At 39.5% G+C, this 15,895-nt stretch overlaps 1 protein-coding gene across 1 annotated transcript; it reads left to right on the top strand.

Moving 5' to 3' along the window:
• The first annotated feature begins 883 nt into the window (after positions 1 to 883).
• pdcd6 (programmed cell death 6) lies at positions 884 to 15,304 on the top strand. Its single transcript, XM_086151425.1, has 6 exons — positions 884 to 1,072; positions 4,710 to 4,771; positions 11,938 to 11,982; positions 12,704 to 12,862; positions 13,783 to 13,892; positions 14,439 to 15,304. Exons 1-6 carry the CDS (start codon positions 990 to 992, stop codon positions 14,535 to 14,537), a joined length of 558 nt encoding a protein of 185 aa, XP_086007551.1. The 5' UTR covers positions 884 to 989; the 3' UTR covers positions 14,538 to 15,304.
• The last annotated feature ends 591 nt before the right edge of the window (positions 15,305 to 15,895 follow it).

Here is a 15,895-nt window from a genome sequence, read left to right as displayed (position 1 = left end):
CCATTTGGATTTTGAGCATTTTAGCCTTTATCGTGTAAAAATATTCTTGTCTTGGCAACTGGACTTGAAAAGTTCAAGTGAAGAAATCCAAGTCCGGCTGCCAAGACAAGAGGATTTCGACAAGAATTCACCATGACCTGGATGACTGAGAACCTCCACAGACATTTAGCCTTTATTTAATTTTCTCCCTATGTTAAGGGTTCTTTCTTTGCAAATCCAAAACCCCTTGTGTTTAGTTAGAGTGAATATTTAGTGAGTAATATTATTGGCGCTTGGCCTTAACATGAGTCTGTTAAACGCCTACTTAACTTTCCTCTACCGGACTGAAAAGGCACAGGTACCTTTCACTGTTTTTTAAGGTTGACTATGGGATACGTCAGAGTCCCAACAAATAGTTGACCAATAAAATCAGGTGAAATTATACACTAAAAAAGAAAAAGGGTAAAGGTAAAACAATCAAATAGTTACATTTTCACGTTGCCTGATAGGGCAGGGAACCATCCGCCGTCTTACATGGCGGTCCAAGACGGACTCCTTACCACATTTCTCCTGTTTATTAACCGAATAAAAGAATTTTAAATCCCTGATCAAATCCCTATATTTGGTACCAGATGCAAACACACCAATAAATTCTACAATTTGTACTTTGATTCAGTTATAACAAGAGGATGAAAAGCAAATATGTACAGGGATGGCTTGAAATATTAGCACAACATAAATGAATATTGACGTTTAATTTAACAAGGTAGATGTCATGCAGCAATAGTCTCTTTCTCTTAGTTTCTTTTCCCCGCCTAATACAATTAGCATTTCTATTTTTACTGAGGAGAGAGGAGAGTGTGACGTCATCCCCGTGGGAGGAGCTGAATGCGGTCCACGCCCCCGCGGCGGCGGAGCCTTATCGAACAAGCTGCGGGCAGAAACTCCGGCAGGAAGACAACAGTCAACGGCTCTTATTTGCACTATTTCGAATTAATAGTCCCTTTAAAATGGCGTATCACAGTCCCTACAGAGCCCCCCCGCATATCAGCGCCCCTCCAGATCAGGGTTTCTTGTGGAATATCTTCCAGAGGTGGGTTTTCCGCTCCTGTCGTGTGTGTGTTCTAGCAAGCTGCGCTATCTGCCGCGGTTATTCACAGACGGTACACGTTTTCCGCTCAGAACCGGGGCTTTCCTGGTTGTTTTAGCGTTGTTCCGCCTCGGGGTGGTTACGTACGGTGCGGGCTTCCCGGTAACGTGGCCGCCTAGCTGGGTTACATTTGTGGCTGCTCGGCGGCTCCAGACTCTGTCGGCAAAACGCCTGTCAGACTTTCTCCTGAGTCACTCGGCAAACTGCAGTGAGAGTTTCCAAACTGGGTGTCAAAGACCTCCATGAGTCCTTGAAGGGTTTCTTCAACCCCTCAGCCCCGGAGACGATTCATTTGCAAATCCCTCGTTTTTGGGAGAAAAAAAAAAAAATCACGGATGTGCAAGATTGTTTAACGCGTGTTTCAAAACAGACCTTGCAAACACAACGCCTCTCAGTGTTCTCTTAAAAATGGCAGTTAGGTCTATTTGACGCAGTGTGAGAGGCTGACATGAACACATTGGAAAGCTCTGCGTTGTTAGATGGATTGATTTTGTCCCAGTTAAGCTTCCATGTGAAGTCATCTGTCACACCTTCCTTGGTGTGGTTGCCATCCTGAATCCAAAGTGTGCCACCAGTTGAGAGGGTCAGTAGTAGGCAGGAAAGAAGTTTCCCTCTGTGGTAACCTATAGAGTAGCGTTATGTAATACTGCAGAGGAATTTTTTCCAGTTGCTTTGTTTTCACCCTGTTTTTTCTGCAGGCATTTCAAGGCTTGCAACGCTCTTAACCAATTATTAATGTATGGTGCAAACCCTTCAGAGCAGGTTGGATGTACACATTTGCTTGATTCCTGCCTTGCAGATTCTGTCTGGGTTTAGGTGGGGTGAACGCCAACATGACGATTCCCATGGCAACACAACCTTATTTTACAATCCAGTGGCATGCTACCTTTATCTGTTTATCCGGCAGAACCTTGCTGGAATTCCCTCAGTCATGTGATTCGTATCAGCAGAGCGTAGTTGCCATGTGAGGCCTCTCAATCTGTGTCTCGCACACACAATCACCCTGGTGGTGTCACACCTTCTTGGAAATCCGTTCAGCGTCAGCCTCCCTTTTGTTTTTTGTTTTTTTCCCTCCTTCTTTTGATGATAATCATGTCATTCTTGGACTTGTGTGCTGTGTGTGAACAGCCATTCTTCCCTAACTTCCCGAAGTAATGCAGCTCGCCTCTGAATGAGTCTTAAAAAAGCATCTGTATTACTCATATGAATTGACTGTAAATTACTAATGTACAATTGTATTTCTACATAAGTGACGGGTTGCACCCTGCTCTCTAGGTCAAAATAGACACTGTGGTTTAAGTTGGACTAAAATTATTATTTCGTAAATTCACACTATCTACACGTCCCATTGGAACATGTAGGAGGGACTCTGCTTCTTTTTATTAACAGGACAGAGATTGATTATTAAGATGAAATGAATCCCAATATGATCAAATGGCAAAACTGCATGAATTGAAACATTTCATCCACAGTCTAAAGGGTGAAATAATCGTGAAATCAGAAAAAAAAGAATTCTCAACTTCAGAATTTCCTTCAGCGGTTTCAAATGCATTTCCTTCAATGGTTTCAAGTGCAGCATTCATTAATTTTGTGCAATGGGACCCACAGTGGTGACTTAGCCTTATTTTGGAGGTTTTATGCGGAAAGTAGGGTGGGTTTCGTCCCGCAAGCCATATTTCAACCTGATTACTTAATAGGAAACAGTGAAACATGGGAAAATCTGAGCAGAATAAACCAACTCAGACATTCATATAGTCCTGTTGTTTTTTAATTATTATTTTATTTTTTATCCCAAGTCTATATTTGACAGTGTGAAGGAGTGGCCAGCTGGTTGGCCGTCAGTGCTTAAGGGCGAGCGGGACTTTTAATGATGTTTCCAGCTTGTTGTTTAAGAAAATATGCTAACTAAGCCTGAGGGTTAGTCTGGCTTAAAATGGAAGAGCTTATACAGACCTTTATCAGTGTTAGTGTGGAATTGGCTACCCACACTATGCATCAAATCAACTCACCGTCGCTGTGACAAAGATCCCATTTATGGAGATGGAAACTCATATAAGAGCTTTTTTCTTCTCAAGGAGACTAAGCAGGCTTTTTCTTCATAATTGAAGTTGGGGCATGTAAAGTAAGTAGCCAACACAGTTGTATGGACGTAAAGTTTGCATACATGTCATACCTGGCGTCTGACACAGTCCACAAAATGCAGTACTGGGATGGCCCTGTCCTTTTTTTTTTTTTCTTTTTTTCTTTTAGGGGTTTCCCCATATCCTCCCTCCTTTTTCCGCTCTGGAATACAGAGTGTGTTTGTGTAGTGAGCGCTGCGTCAACAGGTTGACAATAGCAGGTTGCTAAGGAACAAGTGAGTCACTGTATTTTTGAGTCAGCTACATGTCATAACTGTGAGGCCTTATAGTTGGTCTCTGACGAGGCAGTTGCAGGTTAAACCTCTTTGTATTTAGTTAGAGGCTTCATTTTTTACATTTTCATTTCTGGTATGTAGATAATGACATTTCCAGAACGTCATTACCCAAATACTGTTTGTCTGACTGTGAGTAGTTAATTCAAATGAAACACACCTGCTGTGACTGGAAGTAAAACATTCATCTATTGTGCATTTAGATCATTTTGTGAGGATTAAGAAAAGACTAAGTCAATGAATCAGTATTCCATAGTAATCAGGTCGTTAAGCTTCAAATGTTTCCTCTTGAAGAGTTACTCTGTCAAACAACACAAAATATAATTAACCTCACATTTAGAGGTTCATTTTTTCACAGGCTTGTGGGAATGTGATGTCAGCCAATCTTCATTATTTGTTTTAGGAATGACTTGCACACCTGGCTTCTGCTCATGACAATGTTGTTTCAATTCAGCTCGTTATACAAACGCTGTTGGTATGTCTCGTGTAGAGGAAAAAATAAGATTATCATCATACCGAGAGGAACTGTTTGATATAGCCGTATGTATCATAAGCTAATAGGGTATGTTGTGCTGTAATTCAACTTAAAAAAAAAAAATCATGTGAAACTGTGAATCATGATTCTACAGAAATGACAAAATACTTGTCAACATATTCAAATGTTTAATTTAGTGTCCAGTCCTACATTATTGTCATTGAAAATAACATCTTCGAATCAGAAGGGTTTTGTTTTTTCTGCAACAAGGGAAAAATGTAAGCTTTTTGAAATGTTAAACTGTTCATGCAAGTAGTTTCACCTTATCTGACTTGACTAGTCTTAGTTTCTCATGCAGAGTGACCTTTGTAGAGAACTAAATGATCTAATTGCTTACCAAGATTCACTGTCACTTTGCTGTCTAATGGTTAAACACACTCCTGTGCATATCTACTTACACACCCAGTGCTGCAAAGGAAGCTATTGGGGAGCTCCAAGTGTACAAACTGCCTTGTGTACTCTGATTATAGACCTCCATTCATTCTTTGTAGACTGTTGAAATAGTAGCACGCGCTCAGGAGGATAAAGTTTCAGCTTGCGAGTGCTGATACCCTCCGTGATTGTGTGCTTGAGTGTGTGGGTGTGTGAAATGGTTAATGCAGGCTGGATCTTATCTCGGTTTTCCTCCCCAGGGTGGACAAGGACCGGAGTGGTGTGATATCTGACTCAGAGCTTCAGCAGGCCTTATCGAATGGTATGTATACGTGTGCCTGCCTCTTTCCCTTCTCTTTATCTTTTTGTCGTCTCTGGCACCTACTTTTCTTTCGTTCTCCATGTTGCTGTCCATCTGTCTCTTTCTCTTTCTGCTCTGTACCCTGTCATCTTTCTCATATGCCCTGTACCAATCCCTCTATGCTTGTTTTTTTATCCTCTCTTTCTTCTCTGCCTCTTTCTCATCCTTAATTCTCCCTTGCTGCCTTCTTTTTGATCTCCTTGTCTCTATCCAGTGTTCGTGTTACACACCATTGATTTCTGCTTCTCTTTGATTTAAGCAACTGTCAAGCTACAGCAATAAAAAACAGGATTTCTTTTGTCTTTCCTGGAATGTCAGATGAAGGGAATAAAAATGATTAGTTTTATTTTGGTTGCAGTACAATATAGAATGAGGTGAAGAGTTTATCTAATGTTGCTTCAAAGGAAGCAGCTTCTCAAATAGACAGCAAGTTCAGTAAAATGGCATAGAAAAGTCCAGTGCGTGTAGAACTTTTAGGCATTTCGCACGCACGCACGCATGCACGTACGCACGCACCCAGGCTCTCTCACACACATACACACACACACACACACACACACACAGATATGTATATATATTTAACTAAGGCTACAAACAAGATCAGGATGGTCAGAAGCTCACCAAGTGTATTTCTTTTAAAGGAATAAAAATTGGTAAATTTGCAAGTGCCATACTTTCAGACGACCTGATTAAATATAGGTGTTTTTGAAATGTTAAGGTCTTTACTCTTGGCCGAGTTACTCCAGGGGGTCTTGCAAGGTATTTTGGGGAGCAGTGTTGAATAAATGATATGGCTTTCTCCTTACAAGTGAAGTCAATTTTGTCAGTGCTTTGCCTGAGTCAGTCTGAAAGAGCCTTGAAAGTGTCTTCCCGTGCTCATTTGATATATATCATTACACCAGCTCAACATCTTGGATGGTCAATGACATAGTGGTTCTAAAATAATAGACGTTTTGATGTTTGCAGAAATGTATTTCTTGTATAGGCTCATATCTTTAAAATAAAATGCATACTTCATAGATATACTCGATTAATATCTAATATTAAGCAAAAAAAAAGTTATGAATATATAAGAGGACATACTCTGAGCTGGGACCTCTCATTGCAAAATTTCATTGAGCCTGCGTAATGACAATTAAAAATCCTGACTCTTGAATGTATTTATGTGTGACAAAAGTGAATTGTGATTTTTTTTTTTTTTTTATTATTTTTTTAAATTATTGGACATGTTTGAAATAAAAATCAAAATAAACAATAAAAACTAATGATTTAATATTGCCAAAAATGGTGTATCCACATTGCAGGAGCTGCCTTTTTTTTTTTACAAAAAATAATTTTGTTCCCTATTTAAAAGCATGGTTTGGGTGCACATACAAATCATACTCATCACAGAAAAGGGATCATGTGTATGTGGCAAATATCTGAACAATAATCCAATTTGTATTTTCACAATGGCACCTCTCACTTACCATTCACACTGAGATCTTAAGTCACATCTGAATGGAAATATCCATGATTGGTTATGGAAGCGTCTCAGAGGCTTTTTAGCAGATCCCTCTCTGCAGATAACCTTCTTTCTGGACACTTCAGAGGAGTAACCGAAGTGTCAAAGCAAGCTGCAGCAGCAGCACTGAAAGAAGCCGTTATCAGGCTGTGTAGTGGCTTAGGCTCAGCATACTGATTGGTGTGTACTGTGTGAGTGTTATGCATGCATGAGCATTGTGTATGTGATTTTTGTCTGCTTTAGGGTCAGCAAACTGCCTTCTTGCATGATTATATGAACCAGTATGTTACAACCATGTGTGTCTGTGCTGCATGTACACTCGTGTATGTGTGTGTGTTGTCGTATGTCCCTGAGCAGCAGGCTTCCCAGTCAATAGTCTGCCCCTTCATTACTTTCACTGTTATGGAAAACAGAGCCAGTGAAGCTGAACACATACTGCACTACAACCTGTCCTGTAGTTCTTACTGAAGCCAACAACACTATCGCTCTGTGTGTCCGTCTTATTTTCCTGCCGACCTGAACCTTCAAATGCTCCCTTTATTTGGAACAGTTTTACACCATCGACCATGCTTCGCCTCCTCTAATTATCCCCCCAACCTGGCCTGTGTGTTCAGAGTAATCTGATGCGTGCAGACAGGTCAGAGTATACAACGTAACTCTGTATTACATGACATCGACATGAGTCATGCAGTGGACACCTTCCACTGCTTGACTCCCATGAATCAAATGTTCATGTGGAAGGAGCTATAGGTTTTAAAGGTTTACTGTAACAAATTGATATTTTTCAAAAGAAGCATCTAGTAATCGTGATCAAATAATGACATAATACTAGCAAGAAAGAAATGAAATATTGTATTTGAAGCAACTGGAGTATACATAATTTAGAGAGAGGGACTTACTTCTAACAGAAACCCACAATTCTTTACCATGATCAAGAAAGTGTAGAAATATTCCTGTATCCAAAATTAAGACAAACGAAACAAAAAACAATCAATGTCATACAGATGTCTTCTTCTGTGGGCCTTCCAGAGACCAATTTCTTCTATGTACCGTAATTTCCGGACTCTTGAGTGCACCTCAATATAAACCGCACCGGCTAGCTGATCGAATTCTTGGTCTCCTCCTGCGCACTAAAACTGTCAAAGTTGTCGTATTGGGTGTCGGAGTTGAACGGACTCAGAATTTCCCAGACGAGGATAAATGCCCCCCCCCTTTTTTAAGTGAAAAAAGTTGCGGCTTATCGTCCAGAAATTACTAGATTACTTCTAGTTCTGAATATCAGTCAACTGTGCCACCTTTTTAGCATCAGTGATAGCTGCCACCAGATGTTTTTCTTTTTCTTTACCAGTAGGCTCGTATGTCCAGCTAAACAATTTCTGTCATCTTTTTCTTTCAAGTTTTATCTCTGACAACATAGCAAGATAACTGTAACTTCCATCTATTCTTGCAAGAAATGGTTTGACACACATGAGTGTATGGCTTATGTTTTCTGATAATTGGGATATGGACTTTTCTCCCAATGTAGTTACAACCTTTTTGTTTCATCCCTCAGTCTGTCATTGTTGTGGCTGTTTAAGATTAGATTTGATTCAACTTTATTGTCATTACACTGTACGAGTACAGGGCAACAAAATGCAGTAGTAGTAGTTTATCATCCCTGATAAGACACCATCCCTGATTGGTGTTGTGCCTCTGAACTGTTGGTGCATATGTGTGTTACATGTATGACTGCTAGCTGTGCTGTTTGCTATAAATAAAATACTTTGGCCTAACCCTGTTCCGCAGTGAGCCGACTTCCCACTAAACACGCCCTCATGCTCTTTCACTTGCTTGCATGTGAAGATTGATATTCAAACATGGGTTATTTATCAAAGTATGCAGCAGCATTAATAGCTAATCTTGGACTGCTAACATTATTGAAAGAGATGACTGTCCTGAAAGGCAGATTTAATTTATATCTATAATTTTGTTGAGTTTGCCAAAATTCAATCAAACTGAGCACTGTTTTCTTCTTGCTGTTGTTGCTCTTCAGCTTTTTTGTGCTGTCATACTCTTGACTTCTTATGCTGCTTCTATAGTCTGAGCTATCAGTAATTAATAACTTGATTCTTTGAGTGTTTGACTGTAACTTGGAAATTAATGGCAAACTCAATTTTTAATGTTGCAGCATGGCTAATCTTAGGTGTAGATATATGCATCAGTGATTACAGGTGATACATTATTACATGATAGGCAGAATAGAAGAAAAACACATTACCGAAACAAAATAATACCATACATACTTTTGACTGTTTACAAATATTAATGATAATTATCTAGTCATGGCAGAATGTAGCTTTTGTATGTTTTTAGTCCAGGTCTCTGAAACCCAGGGCAAAAAATACATATGTTCACTGTCTTGTGAAAGCATCCTACTGAGCTTTATCCCAGCTGTCCTGTGGGTGTGCATGCGTGTGTGTGCACGCACTAGCAGTCAGCCCAGTATGTTTTTCCTGCAGCCGGCCTCTCTCCTCCCCCACCTCACGTCTCTCTAACTCCACCTCGCCACTGGCAGTGGAACTCACAAGTGTGAGAGCCCAGTGTGTGCACAGGACAGAGGGTGTATTGTCACTGTTGGCCATCAGGCACACACTAGCATTTCAACCATACAGACCAGCTCACACTGGGCAGCCGCAGTCTGTCTTGCTTCGTGACCTGAAGCTGTCAGTGTGAAAAACGCACAGTGTGTGATAATGATGGATCTATTTAAGCTTGTCGTCTTTGCTTTTTCTCCAGTCGTTTAGCTTTGCTACAAATAAGCTTTTAGTTGCTTCTGTTTCTATCATTTGTGTTACAATTAATGAAACGCAATTAAGATATTGGTGATTTGTTTGGCATCAGGCTTCTTAAACTAAAGAAACAAAAGCTGGGGCTGTATTGAGGTTTGAAGACATTTGTAATGGATGACTAAGTGCCTACATTAGCAGTCATCATCTATTTATTTAATCTGTAATATATAAAATATATTCATAGTTTCGTGAGCAATTATTTAAAATCTCACATGCTGTATCAAGAACTGTGCTCCTTAAACACATTTTAAGAGACAAAAAGGGTGCACAGATTTTTTTAGGCACATATCTGTCATATGATAGTGACCTGACATAACACATCTGAAGGAGAAGTCAGCCAAACAGTCCTTGATAAATCTTGTAGATTAAATTACTTTCCAATCGACAAATATATTAGCGACTATACATATTACATATATTGTGTGTGTGTGTGTGTGTGTGTGTGTGTGTCATCTGAGGCTAGGCTCCAGCATCCCCTGGGTAGGATAAAGTGGTAGATAATGGATGGATGGATTGACTGTTGACAGAATTGGTGTTTTTTTTTGTCTCTATATGTAACCCTGCGATTAACTGTCGACCTGTCCAGGGTGAACCTCACCTCTCGCCCAATGATGGCAGGGAGGATAGTCTTCAGTATTCTGCAACCTCGACAGCAGGATAAGTGGTAGATAATGAAATATATATATATATATATATATATATATATATATATATATATATATATGCGCGTATTATAAAATACAATTATAGCAGTTTGATGAGCATTATATTTTAAACACTGACATGGGAAATGTTTCCTTTTGCCTTCAGCTTTAACAGAAACCTATTCCTTTTTCTTTAAACACACGTTTTTTTTTCATCAATCAGGGCTCTAAAACTCATAACCTAAATGTCATTAACCTAGATGTCAAAATGGCTTCTTTGGAAAAAACAAAACACATTGAAAAACCCTTTAATCAGATCATTAAAATGGCTATAACTAATTGTATTAGTTAGTTGTAAACTGTGACTTGTACAAAATGTGGATAGACAGACTGCTACCTTAGTTAATATCATTATTTTTTATTCAAGCCAATGTATTAGCTTCCCTTCGACTGGCAGGGTGTGAAATGGCTATGGAGCCACTGTATTAAACTAGTTTGACTCGAAGATGCCACTCAAAAAGGGAAAATGATGTGAATGTTCTATGTTGTAATCATGAGCTTCCATATCTTACACATGATACACTAGTAGATCTGTGGATGGTCAATATCAGACAATTACAATGGTTAATTGGGATCTAAATTCAGTGTTTCCAGCTAATAGAACACATTTTCGGAGCAGTGTAAAGGCAAGATCTCTTTCTCTGGATCAAGGATTAATGGGAACGTTATGGTTTTGATTTCACAGCACTGCAGTGAATAAACACTTGCTTAGTTGCAAGATATCAAGGTCTCAAATGAATACTGATACATAGACAAGGCAATAATATGGATTCTGGCTGAACCCCCAGCTACAGTAACAGCCTCAAGCTTGATTCCTGAACAGCACTACTCAATAAACCAAACCTGTCTTCTTTAGCAATTGAAGTAGATCTTTTTTTGTCTTCCCTGCATCCTTTTTAAAAGAGGATTCAAAGAGTTTGTACATCTCACCAAGTCCTCGAGCAATTTCTGCTCCTCAAATGGCCAAACACTTGATATGGAGTTCCCCAGGGGGGGAAATCTACATAAAAACTTAAGCAGAATATTCTTCTTATCTGAGGAGGGAATATAAAATCAAGCAGTGAGGAATGAACCTAGCTGGTTTTAAAATTCTATTGATGCTCTTTTCTACGGATAAATTTTCAGGGAGGAACCTAAAGTCAGCAGGGGTAGGCTATCATGGTCATGTTACTGCAACAAAGGTATGCTGTAAATCTTTCGTCTTGGCTTTTGTTTGCTTTTCTGGCATCTCTCACCCCATGTCCTACTTCATTCATACTCTCTTGTTGGTTCCCCTCCTGTTCTTCTGCATTTTCCCCTGTCTGTCTCAAATATGAGAGCTGGGAGAGCCATTCACAAAGAGTGTGTGATTCAGTCAGGGACTTTGGACGTCTGTCAGGATCTGCCAAGGGAGAGATTGTTGATTATATCGGACAACGCGCATTGACACTCATGAAGTGTGTCAAAATAGCATTGATCCAAACTCAAACCACCCCATAAAACACACGAGTGCTACAGACACACCCCAAATGGACATCATCCATAACTGATAGTCAATATATACTTATTAATACATTGGTGTATGGGGAAATTTTACATCATAAATCAATTCAATATGGAACACTTCAAAATACGACTTTCTCTCGTGATTTTTCTCAAAATTAACCTCTGGCATGATGAGTACTTTCCTTGTCTTTAGATGTAGAAACTGTATATTAGTTTTGAAGAGTCTGAGTTGCAGTGGAAGCTACCATACTGTACATTTACAGTGCAGTGGAGAATACTAGCAAATTGGGAGAGGGGTTGTATGTGTGTGTGTGTGTAAATATATATATATATTTGCGTGTATATACAGTGTATATATACACTGTGCGTGTGTGTGTGTGTGTATATAATATATATGTATAAAGTTTCCATGTAGAAATTAGTTTTATATTTCATTATAAGTAAACATATTGCTCTCCCTTTTTGCACTGGACATTTTTTAATTTGTAAAAAAAGTGCTGTAATACTTTAGGGGCATAACCTATTACTGGCTTTAAATACCACTTGAATTACTCATCTCAATATACTGGTGTGTCATCAGTGAAATTGTGTTTTTCTGTCTCTCAGGCACATGGACACCTTTCAACCCGGTGACAGTACGGTCCATTATATGTAAGTAACCCCCGACAGTGACAACCACACATTGTTTAAAAAAAAAAACAGCTTTTTTTCAGAAATTCTGTCCGGACAACTTGTTTACATGTGTGCCATGACAACTGAGTACATTTATTTTGTTTTGAGCACTCTAAGGGCACAAACATGCTCTTGTTTCACTCAAGTGACCACTAGTCAAGAGGAAACCACCCGTCAATAATTAAGGGAGGGAGCAAATGGAAGGAAATGGGAAAGTTTGTCTGAAAGTGCAGTTGATGATTTCTGGAGACCCCCAGTGACAGTTGAAATGTTCTGTTGAGGTTAAAAATGCAATGTAGTCAAAATCCAGGTGGCCTTAAAGCATTAAGTATCTGCTCAACCAAAATATTTACAACATCTTTCCCGAAAGGAAGTCTTTTTGTTGTGCTGCTTGCAGAGACAATCCTTGTAATTGCTTCCCCTCTGATGATAACACGCCCTTTCTTGGAGAAGTAACTAGAGTATCCATCCATGAATACTAGAGCACTGTTGGTGAATCCAACTGTTTTCACTCAGTCTTATTGGGACAGGATTTAGTCAAGTGTGAGCAGTATGTGGTATTCTTTACCAAACCTCCAAAACTCTACAACCTTTCTTATTGACTCATTTCCTTCGCAAGTTTCAATTGTAATACTACAGATTTGGTTTGTGTATGACTGGCGCAGTGAACTTAATTAATGTGGCCTAACTCTCTTTCCAGCCATGTTTGACAGAGAAAACAAAGGTGGGGTGAACTTCAATGAGTTTGCTGGTGTGTGGAAGTACATCACGGACTGGCAGAACATCTTTCGAACCTATGATCGGGACAACTCTGGCTTCATTGACAAGAACGAACTCAAACAGGCACTGACTGGATTCGGTGAGCAGCAAAGTATGGTTTGATAGTTTCATTTGAATGCTGTTGGCTCTTCTGGCTGCTGTTTTCCTCAGTCATGTCAAGTTCAGTATTTTCAGTAGTTCTGCATCTTTCTGAATCAAGACATAATAGTATCGCACTCGGCTGTCACTCTCAGAAAACATCTCATGATCTGCTTGGTTGGACTCCTCTGACTCACCACTGCTGCTCCCTGTAGAAGCAGAGTGGACGGAATGATGTTGCGTGTACATTTTGTATATTCAATTTAAAGAGACAGTAATGTGTGAGGATCATTGTTGTGGTCAATCCTTATTTCTCAAGTCACAGTAGATTACTGTTCCCCGATTGTTCAAGTCTTAACGTCGGTACTAATCACCAAAAACATTTAGCTAGCACTGTGTTTTTCCAAAGTTTTAGAACCCACTGTAAAAAAAGAAAAGAAAAAAGACAGAACAATGACAAGTTAAGGGCTGAACATTGTAGCTCATTTTCAAGTCTGGTGAGGAATATTACTCTAATCTGATCGATTCTAGCGTGATCCATTGTTATTAACATGGTTGATTTCAACTGAAACCTTCTCAAGTCCTCTGTCAGGTGAAAGACCCCAAACTGGAGGAAAGACTTATAACAAGTTTAAGGCATTATTTGTCTTACCAAATCCTCCTATACTTATGTCAATTAGTCCACTGAATGTCATGTCACTGAATTAAGAGTCTCCATGGTCTCACCTCTTTGTATGTCAGAAGCCTTGTTTCTTTTGTGTGAGCTGACGATCCTCAGACAAGGCACCTCAAACTCCTGGAAAGTCTCATTAGATTTTGCGAGGCTATTTTTTGATCAGTAATGGACACTAATCAGGATGGTAAAATGTATTGCTACTATGCCACTGATGATTTTCCCTTTTTTTCTGCTGTCGCGTGCAGGATATCGTCTTTCTGACCAGTTCTACTGTACACTGATAGAGAAGTTTGACCGCCAGAGGAAGGGACAGGTGGCCTTTGATGACTTCATCCAGTGCTGTATTGTACTACAGGTAACATATTGTCTTAGCAGTCTGCTCTTGTATTCATAAAAATCAAAGGGTACATCTGAAAAATACATTACACCTCTTCCTTTTGAATAATGAATCTGCCAAGGAAGTTCCATTCAATCCTCTTTGTTCCTTTTTGTAATTTCACGCATGCTTTTTATAGTGGAAGCTGCCAAGCACAACGACAGGCCTTTTCCTAATAGCAGAAGCAGCTTCCCAGGTGATATAGGGTGGTAAAATAGGAGCCTTCGATGTGTCTTACTCACAGTACTGAAAGTGGAAAAGAAACAGACATTGACCAAAAGTGGTCTGTATGCTCAGTAAATCAGTGTTGAAGGTCTGTTGGTGCAGCAAGTGTTTTGAAATATGGTTCTAATATTGCTGTCTGCAAATGCATCTGAAATATCGTATGGATCCAGTGTAATTTACGGAAATGTACCTTCTTTTTTCAAGCCATGTCTTTTAATGTTTGCTATTGGAGACGGAGCAACGATGGGTTGGCTTTCTCCTGTGCTGATGAATAAATTATTTCGTGTCTTGCATCCGCAGAGGTTGACTGATGTTTTCAGAAGGTATGACACAGACCAGGACGGCTGGATCCAGGTTTCCTATGAACAGTACCTTTCCATGGTCTTCAATATAGTATAATGCACAGATCATCACAGAAGAGCACAAGGGGACACAACTGTGCCAAAGCTCCGGGCACCTTCTCAATGTCTGCAATGGGAGACGCTACAAGATTTCTTTTAAAGTATCACATTTACATCACTGATACGAAATAATAAAGCAAAAAATACAGAAGAACCTTTAATTTGATCCAGAGAAGATTATTTTCTGGAAGTACAACTTTTAGAAACAGTAGTTGTGGATGTCTTAAAAAAAGTCTTGTAGTGTTCTGTTTTGATGACCAATCTGAAAAATGTCTGACTTTGGGGACTCTGGAAGAGGGAGTATCATGGACACATCTCTGTCTGTCTGTTATTGTCGAACTTTTTAATGTCTTAACTTTAATTGATACAATGAAAAGATCTTTTGTTGAGATTACAAAGATGCATTGTTAAAAAAATGATTTAAGATGGATTGCATGCTTTTCAGGGAAATTCAGCCCCACGTTGTAGCATGCTTTCCCTTCCTCTTGTCTTCTCAGTCCTATTTTGCTCAAAGCCATGTTTACAAATACTGTGAAAGCAGGTTATGTTCTGCTTTGAGATTCACTGACATGCCAGCTTACATGCCATATTTTGTATAAATTTATTTTTAACGGCATATTCTTCAAAATGTTAAAGTATAATTTTTGTTAGAGGGTGAGCATAATGCCTTTTAGTATGGCTTATTTTTCATGCATGATGCCTTAAATTGTGGAAAAAAAACACACAAACATGATAAAATTTTATTAAAAAAGGAGGGAAATGAAAGAGTGTGTTTGTCATTCATCGCAGAGCCACCCTAAATTTTAACCATTGCCGTAGAACACAGATTTTAGCTTGGTTAACAGCCGCCCTCTGCAGCTCTTTCAGAGTTACTACTCCTATTGAGTACCATGACGTCACGGTGACACCACCATTACGTCATAGTGACATGACAGCCCCTGGAGTCTCTTTACTCTAAGCTAACAATTGCTAAAGGCTACTCATTTTTTTTTTATGGCAATATCCTTTCCATAAATCCTCTACATGAAAATAAATCAGTCGTTTTTTAGATTTTTTTTTTTTTCGAAACCGAATTATTTATGTTTAGGAAACTTATTCGGACATGGTCATCAACAGAAACTGCTTTCCATCCGCGTAAAAGTTCTGCAGTTGCGGCATGAAGGAGTTTATTGCCGGATAAGTCCTTCAGCAGTAAATCGGGTTCGAAACGCAGGAAAAGCTTTGTGGGAAGTGCAATAACGCGCCGCCAGCGGAGGGGGGCAGCCGGAGCCCCCCGTGCCGGTCAGAGTCTCACCTGCGCTTCGATCATGCATGCTGTCTTTAGTTTGGGCCCTAGAATATGATCATTCACCACAA

This window comes from Fistularia commersonii, chromosome 8 (genome assembly GCF_037954325.1).
Source record: "Fistularia commersonii isolate RoL2024-O1a breed Wild chromosome 8, RoL_Fcom_v1.0, whole genome shotgun sequence".
Lineage (NCBI taxonomy): Eukaryota > Metazoa > Chordata > Actinopteri > Syngnathiformes > Fistulariidae > Fistularia > Fistularia commersonii.
The sequence above is the reverse complement of the archived record's forward strand: the minus strand, read 5'-3'. Positions and strand labels throughout refer to the sequence as shown.